General features: G+C 34.5%; 1 protein-coding gene across 2 annotated transcripts in view; it reads right to left on the reverse strand.

The window, feature by feature from the left end:
• Positions 1-1,825: 1,825 nt before the first annotated feature.
• The window catches only part of LOC149775739 (ceramide glucosyltransferase-like), a 31,936-nt gene continuing 19,556 nt past the window's right edge, over positions 1,826-14,205 (reverse strand). For both annotated transcript variants that reach the window (XM_089944287.1, XM_089944286.1), the window contains exons 6-9: positions 12,681-12,859; positions 8,437-8,523; positions 6,785-6,974; positions 1,826-6,018 (exon numbers count right to left, since the gene is read on the reverse strand). In XM_089944287.1, the coding sequence (XP_089800413.1) occupies positions 5,857-6,018; positions 6,785-6,974; positions 8,437-8,523; positions 12,681-12,859 (618 nt within the window). In that variant the 3' untranslated portion in view covers positions 1,826-5,856. The remainder of the gene's footprint in view (positions 6,019-6,784; positions 6,975-8,436; positions 8,524-12,680; positions 12,860-14,205) is intronic.

Here is a 14,205-nt window from a genome sequence, read left to right on the forward strand (position 1 = left end):
TCATGTCAGCACTATGCTTTTGACCCTGAGATCTTTACAGTTGTTCCTTATCCCAAGCACAAGCCATCCACTGAGTTTTGTAACTGCATACTGTATAGTAGGGCACAATTGGTTGTTGTTGTTGTGGTGTTTAAAGCCATCTTTCAGCACACGATAGGCTATACATGGCAGCCAGTATTAATAGTGGAGGAAGAACCAGGGGAAACCCCTTGGAAAGAACCACCGACCCACAAGAAGCTACTGGCAAGCTTTCTCACATACCCACATTGGCTGAATCTGAGACTCGAACTGGCGCAGACAGAGGTGAGATGGCAGTGATCCGTAACGGAGGGCGCTTTAGACCACTTGGCCACTCGGGGGCCCCGGGGCACAATTGGCAAGAGACAAACAGATGGACATCATGACATAATATGCATAAACAAAACTAGAAGTATTAGAAATACTGATGGCATAGTGGGATCTGACAATATGGTATAATATGCATAAACAAAACTAGAAGTATTAGAAATACTGATGGCATAGTGGGATCTGACAATATGGTATAATATGCATAAACAAAAATAGAAGTATTAGAAATACTGATGGCATAGTGGGATCTGACAATATGGTATAATATGCATAAACAAAAATAGAAGTATTAGAAATACTGATGGCATAGTGGGATCTTACAATATGGTCCTTTATATGGATGAACATAAATCATGAGATATTGATGACTTTTTGTATCATCATAGCAAATACCAGTATCTCCCACATCCATGTAATCTGAAACAACTATTTTAAATCTTTTATTCTTTCATCTCTCAAAAGAGGATCTAAAACTTCATAAAATTCATTAAAAGAAAACAAACATACATCACATTTACCTCCTACAAGCATGTTTCTTTTTTTACTCAAATAAATTGTTTTAAGTACTATTCAGAAGCTAACTAAGTAGGAAGGGAACCATTCTGAACCTGTGAAACTATATAAGAGAACCATTCAGAAGATATAAAATTATATAGGAAGGGAACCATTCAGAAGCTGTCAAACTATGTAGGAAGGGAACAATTCAGAACCTGTGAAACTATGTAGGAAGGGAACCATTCAGAACCTGTGAAACTATGTAGGAAGGGAACCATTCAGAACCTGTGAAACTATGTAGGAAGGGAACAATTCAGAACCTGTGAAACTATGTAGGAAGGGAACCATTCAGAACCTGTGAAACTATGTAGGAAGGGAACAATTCAGAACCTGTAAAACTATGTAGGAAGGGAACCATTCTGAACCTGTGAAACTATGTAGGAAGGGAACCATTCAGAAGCTGTCAAACTATGTAGGAAGGGAACCATTCAGAAGATGTCAAACTATATCTAGGAAGCAAACCATGCAGAAGCTGTGAAACTATCAAGAAAGGGAACCCTTCAGAAGCTGTCAAACTATATCTAGGAAGCAAACCATGCAGAAGCTGTGAAACTATCAAGAAAGGGAACCCTTCAGAAGCTGTCCAACTATATTTTTGAAGGGAACCATTCAGAAGCAGTCAAACTATATGCAGGAAGGAAACCATTTCTAGTCTGATTATATCCAATTAGGACGTTTTTACATATCAATAACAAAAACACTAACATTTCCTTTATTAGATGAACAGTAGCCAGTAATTGGAAATTAATATTGTGCTGTTACCACTCAACAAGCTACAGAGCTGGAAATGTTATCATAACGTTTCTGTTTTCAGTTGATGGTATAAAAAATGGAAAAAGACTGGTATTGCCCCTTCAAATGGTACTGGTTGACCTATTTGGCCCATTGCCTAATAGTATAAATGAAAAATAAAAACTACGAATGCAGTAGATAATTTTATTGAGCATTTATGAAAACTAAAATGTGCAAGTTGCTAAAGATAATCATACCTAAAACAAGTTGGGATAACTTGTTGAGTAATAGTGCCTAGCCCTTTCAGTCTGATCCACCCACCCACCCTATCTCCTCTCTTTCTCTTTCTCTCTCCATTTGGCACTATTAAACAGGTCATATCTTTGCAAATGAACATACATTGAAAAATAGATTGAACAAAATGCTTAGTGTAAAAGATTAAATAATAAAAAATTAACACTAAAATACCAGTTTTTGAACTGAGTAAATACATCATAGCTTAATGTGAAATTGTTTGGTTTTTCTTCAGTCCTATGAGCCGGAAGTTCACCTTTAAGACCATCCATAATAACATTTCCATGAGTTTGTCTGGTAATACTTGTAACTACTGATACATTTGCTCTGACAAAAAACTCAATGTACATTGAAGAACAGCAATTCAATTTTAAACAGTGTACAAGATTTTATATAAATTCTTTCCATGATGGAACTAAAGTACTATTTTAAATTCCAGAAGTTATATAATTTGGTAATTGTAATTGTGTGTATTTTAGAAAAGAAAAATGAATTACAAATATGGACAACTCTTTAGCAAACAAGACCAATGCTCCTTTGCTTGATTCATTGATTGAAACAGCAAAATCAACACTTCCAACAATATCCTAGGCGTTTCTATATGTGTTTACCCAATGTGGATATGTCAGCAATTTCAATGACTTGAAATAATCATTCTGCTGAAAATATTATAGAAATCGATGATGCACAGCTCATATATGATTATTACTTGAACATGCAGTGCTATTTTCAGATTTTACCCAGAAACCTGAACTGCTGTTTGCTTGTATTACAGGAACATTTTCATTTCTTTCGCTTAAAAGTGTTCTTTCGAACAAGGCAATCTGATCAAATGTATACCTGTACCCTAAAACACCTGACATGTCCGTCTCCAAGTTCTTGACTGGCAAATAAACTCACCACTGACTAAAAGTAATAATTAATTAATAATTAAGACAAACAATAAAACAGATAACACTGGCAAATAGCTAAGGGCAGTCATAGATGAAGTTAGAATGGGTTGTCTAACATACCCTTGATACCGACTGGCTTAGGTGGTACCGTTTCATAAAATTTTTCTCCCACTCAAACACACACACACACACACACACACACATATATATATATATATATATATATATATATATATATATATATATATATATATATATATAATACACCACAAAAATGTTTCACAACAGAGGAATGCTTTGTCAAGTTCATACTTAGAAATCATGTAAGCCGTTTCCATCTTTTACATGTTAACTATAATTGACAACCTATGAGACAACAACATACTGATTCCTGAACTAACAAATAACACATACTATGACCAAAGGTCCAAGTCACTGACACTGATTGGTAAATAAGTCAACACTACCTTACTAGTGCCTCAATAGAGGACCGTTACACACAGTAAGGGCAACATAATATGTGGTTTATTTTATTGTGACTTTTAACCCTTGACCCCAAAACTGATACACTTCTAATTTAACCCCAAAGCAAACTAGCTGCAAAGATTTCTGGTCAAGGTCTTTGATGCATAACCAAAGCTATTTTGCAGAAATCTTCTTCTTCTTTCATTATTCCATTATCCTGAACCCATGTTTGTTCTTTCAGTGATCGCTTATGATTGCCAAAATCAATAGACTTTTTGCAAGCCATTCAAAAAGTTTTGTCCAGGTTTATTATGTGGAACTAATGTCATTGCATGGAAATAATTTTTATTCGTTCATTCATACTGACATACACTTCAAATGTAAGCCATGCACAAAGTTTTGGGAACAGCAGATCATAGAAAATTCAAATTATTGTGCAGGAATGAAACTGGGAGCTGATAAAATGGACAGAAAATATTTTAATACAATCAACCTTATCGAAGGTCATTACAAAATTTAATAAATTCAGTGTTGAACATGAAAGCTAGTAAGACAATTATCTGTCAAATACAGTGTTTAAGTCGGACAAAGTTAGAATCCCCATGAAGCCAGTACTCAACCTAATCAGAGCATCAACAGGGATCATGCCCCATGCAGCTTGCCATCTTAGACATTTACAAGCACATTTAAACTAAATACAAAGTTGAAGAAAAAAAACACAAAATGTAGGGTTGAAAACAGTTGAGTCCTGCAGATGATTACAAATTGATGTACAAAACAACATTTTTCAAGTGAAAAAGAGTATAGCACAAAACAACTACTGTACATTTTTATAAATTACATGTTTTGAAAACATATAACTGTCAAAAGTGGTGTTCCAAATTCTCAGTGTTGATATATTTTTGTAAACTGAAACATCTACTTTGTAAAAACTTTTTAATTATGCAAAATTCTGCATCAATTATTCAGCAACCAAAAGTATTCAACTATTTTTTAACTGGTAAACTCAAAAGAAAATTTTAATTAAAAAACGTTTTAAAAACAAAAGTAACTCAATTAATAATAATGTATTCATCCATCAATAGGCTATTATCATTCTCTTAATTCAAGGAAATTTCAAGAAAATACTGTTAACAAGAGATGTATATTTCCAAACAAGATCTGACATGATGACAACAACAGGCAACCATAGACAAGATTAACAAGCTAAAACAGGACTCCAAACACAGACACCAAAAACAAGTAGAGAAACTTTATATTGTTGCTGCCATATCAAGCAAAACATGACAAAATAATTAGTGGAAAAAATTATTGCTGTCTTCATCTCTCTCCTTATTAAAGCAGATAATGTCACAGTTAATGAGTACTATAGTTGGGTTGAACAAATATATTTCTGAAGGCTCAAATGCCAATGATTATATGAATATAGTGAAATGGGCTGCGGCATAAAATATTCCAATTGTCAAAATAAATCAAATCAGATTGGCAAAGCCAATGCAATACCATAGCTATAGCAACCAAATACAATCATTGTCCATATGGAGGTGTTCTCTGTTCAATGCTTTGGAACACATTTCCCTTGTTGCATTAAGGATTTTATGAACTGAAAATACAATCATCATTAGATAAGATCTGAAGTTTGGTTTTCTTTTACATTTAATCTATTTTTTTTTATATGCATTCATATTTTTTCAACAATAAATTTTAAATTTTTAATGAAATTTGTAAGAAAAAGTTTGATGTTATCAGATTCTTAAAATATTTTAAGTGAAAAACATCAGAGTAGTAATAACAAGATTTTCAAGATGGCTGCCATGGTAGCCATATTTGATGTCAGATTGACACCATTTTCATTTAGGACTAACTAGACATTACAAGAATTCATTTTGGTTAAAACCTAATGTTGACATGACTCTCCATTTAGGAGGACTAATGATAACAAGATTTTCAAGATTCAGACAAAGTCTTTCTGTGAAATATGACTCTCTGTTCGGAAGGAATAACAATAACAATATTTCCAAGATGGCCACTCTGGTGGCCATATAATATGTCTGATTTTCATTTAGAACCAGCTTAGCCTTGGGATGAAGAGCTTACAAGTTATGATAAACATCTGCTAACAGAAAGATAATGGACAATTGACAACAGGCCATTCAATAGCTTGTCTGGTACTGGAAATATATTGTACAAAATATAGGCATTCAATCAAGTGTTTTTGGCAAATTTCAAAATAAAAAGATCAAAAAGTGTGTTCCAAAACAATTTTAAAAAATGAGAAAGTTTTTCTGGTAAAAAATCTAGGATAAAATCTAGAAATGATTCATGATATCATAGTTTTTAATGTGTGCTCACTTTTATTTATAACATGTCATTTTGCTGAAAAGTTTAACTTGCCACAACTTGTGAACTAATTTTGGAAGCCCAAATGTAAAACATATCTCACTAATTGATATCAAAGACCCTCAAAACTGACTTGGGGTCAATGCAGGTCATTGGTATTCCTCACTATAATATGACTGTCAGGGTGACAACAATAACACTTTCAAATTTCCTAAATATTGTTTTCCTTTCAGATTTCTTCAATAGTTCCGCCCCATCTAAGCCGATACTTCCGATGTCTCCACACTACTAATGAAGTCCCGTGACATCTCATGGACAAGTAGAAGGAGGCACATTCTCGAAGCAACCAGGCTACCAAGAACTCAGATTTAGAAAATGGAAGTGGACCATTCTGAAAAAGATTATAGCAGATATTGCTAGAATAAAACACTTCAAAAAATATTTAATTTAGAAATTTTAAAACTTAAAATAGCAAATTTACTGGCCCATCCATCTACCTGCCTGGAAGAACAATGATAATTTATTATACCCTGCAGGGCATAACATGTTCACTCCAGCATTAAAAAAAACCAATCTTATCTGTGAAGAATTTATTTGTTGTTTTATTAAAGTACCAACAAGAAAGTTGGAGAAAAACGTTGTTTTACACAGTTTGAAGAATATTATTCTCCTTACTTTTAACAGAAGCTGACAGATGGAGTAAATGTTTTTTGAAGAGGATTGTCTTTCTATGGGATTAAGTGCATTTAAATATATTGTGAATAATTACACATATAACAATTTTTAAAACCTTTTCTAACACTGAAATCCCAAGTACTACTGATGTAGTATGCAATAATTTATAAAACTCCACGTATTTCAAAAGACCACAACGAAGACACAAATGGTCACAGATTATACATACATGTAAGTACTGTATAGGTTATGTATACACGTAAGTGTGTTTGTGTGTGCATTATTCGATTTTCAATGCAACTTTAACAATATGAGTTGTATTGCTACAATATCTCCAGTATGGCAGTTTATAGTGATAGTGATGAACTGGTGGATCATGCCACAGCATACGTGGCATCACGCATGCACACACACACACACACAAAAAATAAGCCCCAATCTAAAATATGCATAAAATAGAAAACTGATATAAAATCACAGACCTCTGTGATTCGAAGGAGGAAATAATCCAGGAGAAACCAGATCAGGATGTGCATGAGGAAGAAGGCCATAGATGATATACCAAAAAGATATTCTACTGCCCAGGAAGCCAGAACACCCATAAACATGCACTCCCCTAAGGGTTCCAGAATAATTAGGGTGGGCAGCATTGCAAACCTCAACTGGCCCCACCTGAAACCACAAAGGAAAAATACTAATGTAAGATTAAAATGTATGAAAGAATACTTAATTATTCATTTATTCTGCAAAACAGGCATGCATCTTTACAACTATACATCACCCACAATACGACTGTACCTGTTGAACAAATATTCCAGGTCTGAACATATGACAACCAACCTAATTAAAACACAATGCCAGTCCACAATGTCTCATGTTTTGTGATGCTTATTACATACATACATACATACATACATACATACATACATACATACATACATACATACACACACACATATACATACATACATACATACATACATACATACATACATACATACATACATACATACATACATAATGTGCTTACAGACATAGCAGGCATGAGATTATGCAGGTTTTGGTGTCTATTTTATCTGGTTGGCACCCTTTCTATAATGGGATCTTCTTTGATGATTTTAATGCTGTACCTGTTTTTATGGCACCTGTTGCTCATTTTATCGCATCTGCTATCTCCCATAGCTGATGTGAAACACAAAAAAGCTGTCAATGCAACTATGGTAAATGTCAATTTCCTGCCTGTACAAACTATAGAAATATCTCTTGAAGAACTTATTGTCAATTTCCTACTTGTACAAACTATTATAACATTGCCTGATGTATTTATTGTCGATTTCCTACCTGTACAAACTACAGTAACATTGCCTGATGTTCTTTTTTATTGTTGATTTCCTACCTGTACAAACTATAGTAACATTGCCCAATGTATTTATTGTTGATTTGCTACCTGTACAAACTACAGTAACATTGCCTGGTGTAGTTATTGTTGATTTCCTACCTGTACAAACTACAGTAACAATGTCTGATGTATTTATTGTTGATTTCCTACCTGTACAAACTATAGTAACATTGCCTGATGTATTTATTGTTGATTTTCTACCTGTACAAACTATAGTAACATTGCCTGATGTATTTATTGTTGATTTCCTACCTGTACAAACTACAGCACCTTGGCCTGAAATATCTGCTATCTACTTGCAAGCACACACACATAATGTGATTCAGCAGATAGACAAGTACACTGTAATATAGCACCACTGCATACTGCTGGGTCTTGCGAGGCAATACAAAATTATCTGTCCACTATGACCTTATATATAAAAACATTATGCCAAGTCTGTGATGGATTATGCCAGGTCTGTGATGGATTATGCCAGGTCTGTGATGGATTATGCCAGGTCTGTGGTAGACACGGCATGAACTGATTAAATGTCCATTCAGAAGGTGTGCTTTTTCGAAAATGTACAAAATATGCATTATACATGATTGCCTACACGTATACATGCACATATATTTACATCGCTATACATACAAGCACACTGGCTGGTAAATCTATACATACACACATATATACAGACAGGGAGAGAAGAAGGATCAAAGTTATTAATGTTTTTAGGCCATGCCAGAGATATACCTGATTAGCCTTTTATGAAAGTTGTCCAGTGAATAATTCCCAGAGTTCTGCATTGCCAGTTTGTTGCTAAGTGTCACTTTGTATCCTCTGTAACAAATATACAAACAATCTAATAATAAACAAAATATTCAAATGATTATTAAGTTTTGAGCCTTTATATTTTTATTATGTTTTAGTGAATCTGATTTTTAACCACAACACATGCCGCACCCAATTCCAGAACATGTACCTTTTGCATATTGTTTTCAAAAAGCGTGATATTGAAATGTTTTTGTCGTACTGAAATAGTTCTAACAAATGAGAAATATTACAGTTAAGTCTGACGTGGGCATGATGTTGCGCAAGATGGGTAACATATCAGCTAATGCATACAAATTCACAAACACACTGAAATAGTGGAGGTAACGAAAACATTGGAGCACTTAGTTTCTGGACTAGTAGTAACACAGTAGTTACATACTGAGCATAGTATGTACTTGAACCATGATGCAGTGAAAATGGTCAAATATTTGTTGGTGGTGGTTTGGGCAATGTTGGGAGAGAAAATGGAAACAAAAAGTTTTTCAAACATATAGTGATATTTCTGCTTTTTTAAAGTAATTATTTTTTCACTTTATGGAATGTATGCATTTAATATGTCAAAATAATGTTTTAAAAAGAAATAAAGACATAATACTATGTTTGATGTTGTTTCTTCCAAACCTACCATTGTATATCTAACAGGCCAATTCATGTCCAATGGTTACATTTTGGTCATGGGGTCTATAACAGTACTGTATATCTAACAGGCCAATTCATGTCCAATGGTTACATTTTGGTCATGGGGTCTATAACAGTACTGTATATCTAACAGGCCAATTCATGTCCAATGGTTACATTTTGGTCATGGGGTCTATAACAGTACTGTATATCTAACAGGCCAATTCATGTCCAATGGTTACATTTTGGTCATGGGGTCTATAACAGTACTGTATATCTAACAGGCCAATTCATGTCCAATGGTTACATTTTGGTCAAGGGGTCTATAACAGTACTGTACATCTAACAGGCCAATTCATGTCCAATGGTTACATTTTGGTCATGGGGTCTATAACAGTACTGTATATCTAACAGGCCAATTCATGTCCAATGGTTACATTTTGGTCAAGGGGTCTATAACAGTACTGTATATCTAACAGGCCAATTCATGTCCAATGGTTACATTTTGGTCAAGGGGTCTATAACAGTACTGTATATCTAACAGGCCAATTCATGTCCAATGGTTACATTTTGGTCATGGGGTCTATAACAGTACTGTATATCTAACAGGCCAATTCATGTCCAATGGTTACATTTTGGTCAAGGGGTCTATAACAGTACTGTATATCTAACAGGCCAATTCATGTCCAATGGTTACATTTTGGTCAAGGGGTCTATAACAGTACTGTATATCTAACAGGCCAATTCATGTCCAATGGTTACATTTTGGTCAAGGGGTCTATAACAGTACTGTATATCTAACAGGCCAATTCATGTCCAATGGTTACATTTTGGTCATGGGGTCTATAACAGTACTGTATATCTAACAGGCCAATTCATGTCCAATGGTTACATTTTGGTCAAGGGGTCTATAACAGTACTGTATATCTAACAGGCCAATTCATGTCCAATGGTTACATTTTGGTCATGGGGTCTATAACAGTACTGTATATCTAACAGGCCAATTCATGTCCAATGGTTACATTTTGGTCAAGGGGTCTATAACAGTACTGTATATCTAACAGGCCAATTCATGTCCTATGGTTACATTTTGGTCAAGGGGTCTATAACAGTACTGTATATCTAACAGGCCAATTCATGTCCAATGGTTACATTTTGGTCATGGGGTCTATAACAGTACTGTATATCTAACAGGCCAATTCATGTCCAATGGTTACATTTTGGTCAAGGGGTCTATAACAGTACTGTATATCTAACAGGCCAATTCATGTCCAATGGTTACATTTTGGTCATGGGGTCTATAACAGTACTGTATATCTAACAGGCCAATTCATGTCCAATGGTTACATTTTGGTCAAGGGGTCTATAACAGTACTGTATATCTAACAGGCCAATTCATGTCCAATGGTTACATTTTGGTCATGGGGTCTATAACAGTACTGTATATCTAACAGGCCAATTCATGTCCAATGGTTACATTTTGGTCATGGGGTCTATAACAGTACTGTATATCTAACAGGCCAATTCATGTCCAATGGTTACATTTTGGTCATGGGGTCTATAACAGTACTGTATATCTAACAGGCCAATTCATGTCCAATGGTTACATTTTGGTCATGGGGTCTATAACAGTACTGTATATCTAACAGGCCAATTCATGTCCAATGGTTACATTTTGGTCTATAACAGTACTGTATTATATCTTCGATCACATTATAACGAACAGTGTTATACTAAATTAGCCACTATGGCAGCCATTTTTGGATGCAAAATCAGCACCGTTATCATTAAAGACAAACTAGACACTATTAGACTTTAGGTGAAAATCCATTGGCAATATGGCAATCATTCATGAGAATTAGTGACAAGATTTCCTACATATTTATTGTGATGGCTGTACTGGTTGTATGTGGGGCACCATTTTCATTCAGAATCAGCTAGATACCACTGCAAGACCTCTGGTGAAAACCACATGTCCATATGACCATATGTTTCGGAATAGTAGCAAGAAAAAGATTTTCAAAATAGCCTCCATGGTGGCAATACTGATGTCAGATCAGCATAATTTTCATTCAGGACCAACTGGACACCATTTTATGTCTTCTTGTGAAAGCACCGTTCTGATATGGCTTTCTGTTTAGAAGTGGTGATTTTCAAAATGGCTGCCATGATGACCACATTTAAAGTCCGTTGAGGACCCTTTTCATTTAGGACCAACTAGATATAGCATCTGTGTCTTCCGTAAAAGCCCCAAGTTGAGAAAGATTTTTTTCTTTAGGAGTAGCAATACAACATTTTCAAGATGGCTTGCCTTGGTGGCCAAACTGGGTGTCAGATACCATTTTCATTTAATACCAACTAGACATAATAAGAAATCTTCTGATGAAAATCCAATGTTAATATAACATTTTCAAGATGGTTACTGTGGTGGCCATACTGGATGTCATCAGATCAACACAACTGCTACTTACTACCATAACAAGGCTTCTAGTTTATATGATGAATAACAAGATTTTCAAGATGGCTACTGTCGTGGCCATATTGGATGTATGGATGCCACCAATGACATTTAAAACCAGCCAGATTTCATAAGTCTTCTGGTGAAAATTTAATGCTAATAAAACATTTCTTTCTGAAGGCTTGGCGATAAGATTTTCAAGATAGCTGCCATGGCAGCTATATTGGATGTCAGATCAGCACCATTTCATTTTGAACCAAGTAAACTCCACAAGTCTTTAAGTGAAAACTCTTTGTTGATATGACCATCAATTCAGATGGAGTAGAAGTATTTTATAATGGCTGTCCAAGCAGATCCATTTTCGTTTAGGATCAATGAGACTCTGGGATGAATGTGTGTATAAAGTTTATTGGCAATCCTCGGAGTAGCTTAGATGGAATAGTGATAACAAATTTGTGCTAATGGATGGATGGACGATAAACATCAGATGACTCTGAATGGGCAACAGGCCATCCCATAAGCTTTCTTATGTTCTATTACCAAAACAAAACAAATGAATAAAGAGAATACAGTGTTTAAGAAATAACAAGTAATAAAAATATTTATGTAGTTGCAATGACAATTACAAGATTACACGGCTAACTGCATTTACTACAAAAAATCAAATGATACTGAACCGAACTGCAAAACTCAATACAAAACCACACCATTACAGATGCCAATAATCAAATGACATTGAAATTAACTGTAAAAATGATACAAACACATCATCAGACATATCAATAATCAAACAACACTAAAAAGAATTGTAAAACATAAAATCATATCATTAGAGTTGACAACATTTTACGAACATATCTTTTTGGCTTGTTGATTTTGCCTAACTTATATCAGTTTCTTTTCTCAATGTGGTTGTAAATTATGAAACATTAATTATGTTTTGCCTATCAGAATTTTTAAGCACTTCTTCTTTAACATAATGCATGAGTCCTGAGATAAAGATGTGGCAGAAACTCAGACAGACAGGTACACAAAAAGACAGGCAAAGACAGACACACAGTAAGACATAGTTTGAGGTAGTACTCACAGTTTTTTGGTGGCTTCACATATGAAGAAGTCTTCTGCTAGATACTTGCTGAAGGTAGCCAGGCCCCCACTCTGCTCAATGACTGTTTTCCGCACCATGCATGACATTCCAGTGGAACAGTTAATCCCCACTGAGTTGGCACTGAGACAGTTTCTAGCTGCCATGGTCCCAAAATATACCTGAAATAACAAGTCTTTGTACCAACTCATGTCATAATAGAGCCTGAAAACTTACTTAAATCCATAACATAACTCATGTTGGATGGAATAATAATAATAATAATAATAATAACAACAACAACTAAGGACTTGATAATCAAAATCTGCTATAAAATATGTATAAGAAAGAACATTGCTTTAAAGAGTAAAATGTATAAGAAAGTACATTTTTTAAAAGAGTAAAATTGAATACACAAACTCATTGAAAATTCTCACTAAAAAATGTCATAATTTGGTTTAAATATAAATTGTACTCTGAGAATGATCTAAGTCAATTATAAGTACATTTAATGCAAATTCAAAATTTCTTGCAAGTTAATCAGGACCAAACGCATTTACAGACTACTAATCCCAATGGAGTTGAGATCTGTGTTGCGATGGAAGCCACCAAATGGTTTTAAAAAGATTTGTTGATTTGTAAATTAGTTTCTACATCAGCATCAAGAATACCCTTGCTGCTCTCTTTTAAAACGACACTACTCCATTATAACCATTACTATTATTCCAAACAAAACAGTAATATTCTCAACATGGCATCTGATCCTGACATTGTAGAATACCTTTCTCAGTTATCAAGGATTTTATCCTGTTCAAAAGAAATAGTTCCAAGATGACCTTTTTAATGATCTTATCAGGTTGTGTTTTCCACCTCAACGTCCTGTCAATCATAATGATGAGTAGTTTGTCCTTTTTGGACAGTTCTATATATATTCCTTTTTCAATTACTTAAAATTTTCATTATAAGCTTTTTTGGGGGTACATCTTTGCCACTATGTTCATGACGTTCAACTTCTAAACTTAGCTGCATTTATCTTCATACCACTGTGCTCACACCAGTTGTTTACATTAACCTGTTTTCTCACTTAATTTAGTGCTTAGCACTTGGCTGGTTGATCCATTGTTATACAGTACATGCATCATGGATTATGGAAAACCCATGTTCCCATGGTGAAAATAATCCATCCAGCTGTTTCCATCAAAGACTGGATATAGTGGTCATCGTTGCTTGTAGTGGATGGATTAAGTTTTATTGCCCAAATTAGAAAGCTGCCACAATATAATTATGTAACAGTGGATGCCCACTATATCACATGGTACCCACCTGTTGGCTGGACTACAGACACAGTTGAAATTGCTCTTTTTAAGTTGTATACAATGCTGTTTAATATTCAAAACTCACATGTATGGAACAAATAGTATAGCTTTTGTTTGTAATCTCTTTTATCTGTATTACAGCTTTCAATAATTTCTACACAGTTGGTCTTGGAAGTAGTATAGAAATAAAACGAAAACTATGACAAATTAAT

The sequence above is a fragment of the Sinohyriopsis cumingii genome, chromosome 19 (genome assembly GCF_028554795.1).
Source record: "Sinohyriopsis cumingii isolate HCF-2022 chromosome 19, ASM2855479v2, whole genome shotgun sequence".
NCBI lineage: Eukaryota > Metazoa > Mollusca > Bivalvia > Unionida > Unionidae > Sinohyriopsis > Sinohyriopsis cumingii.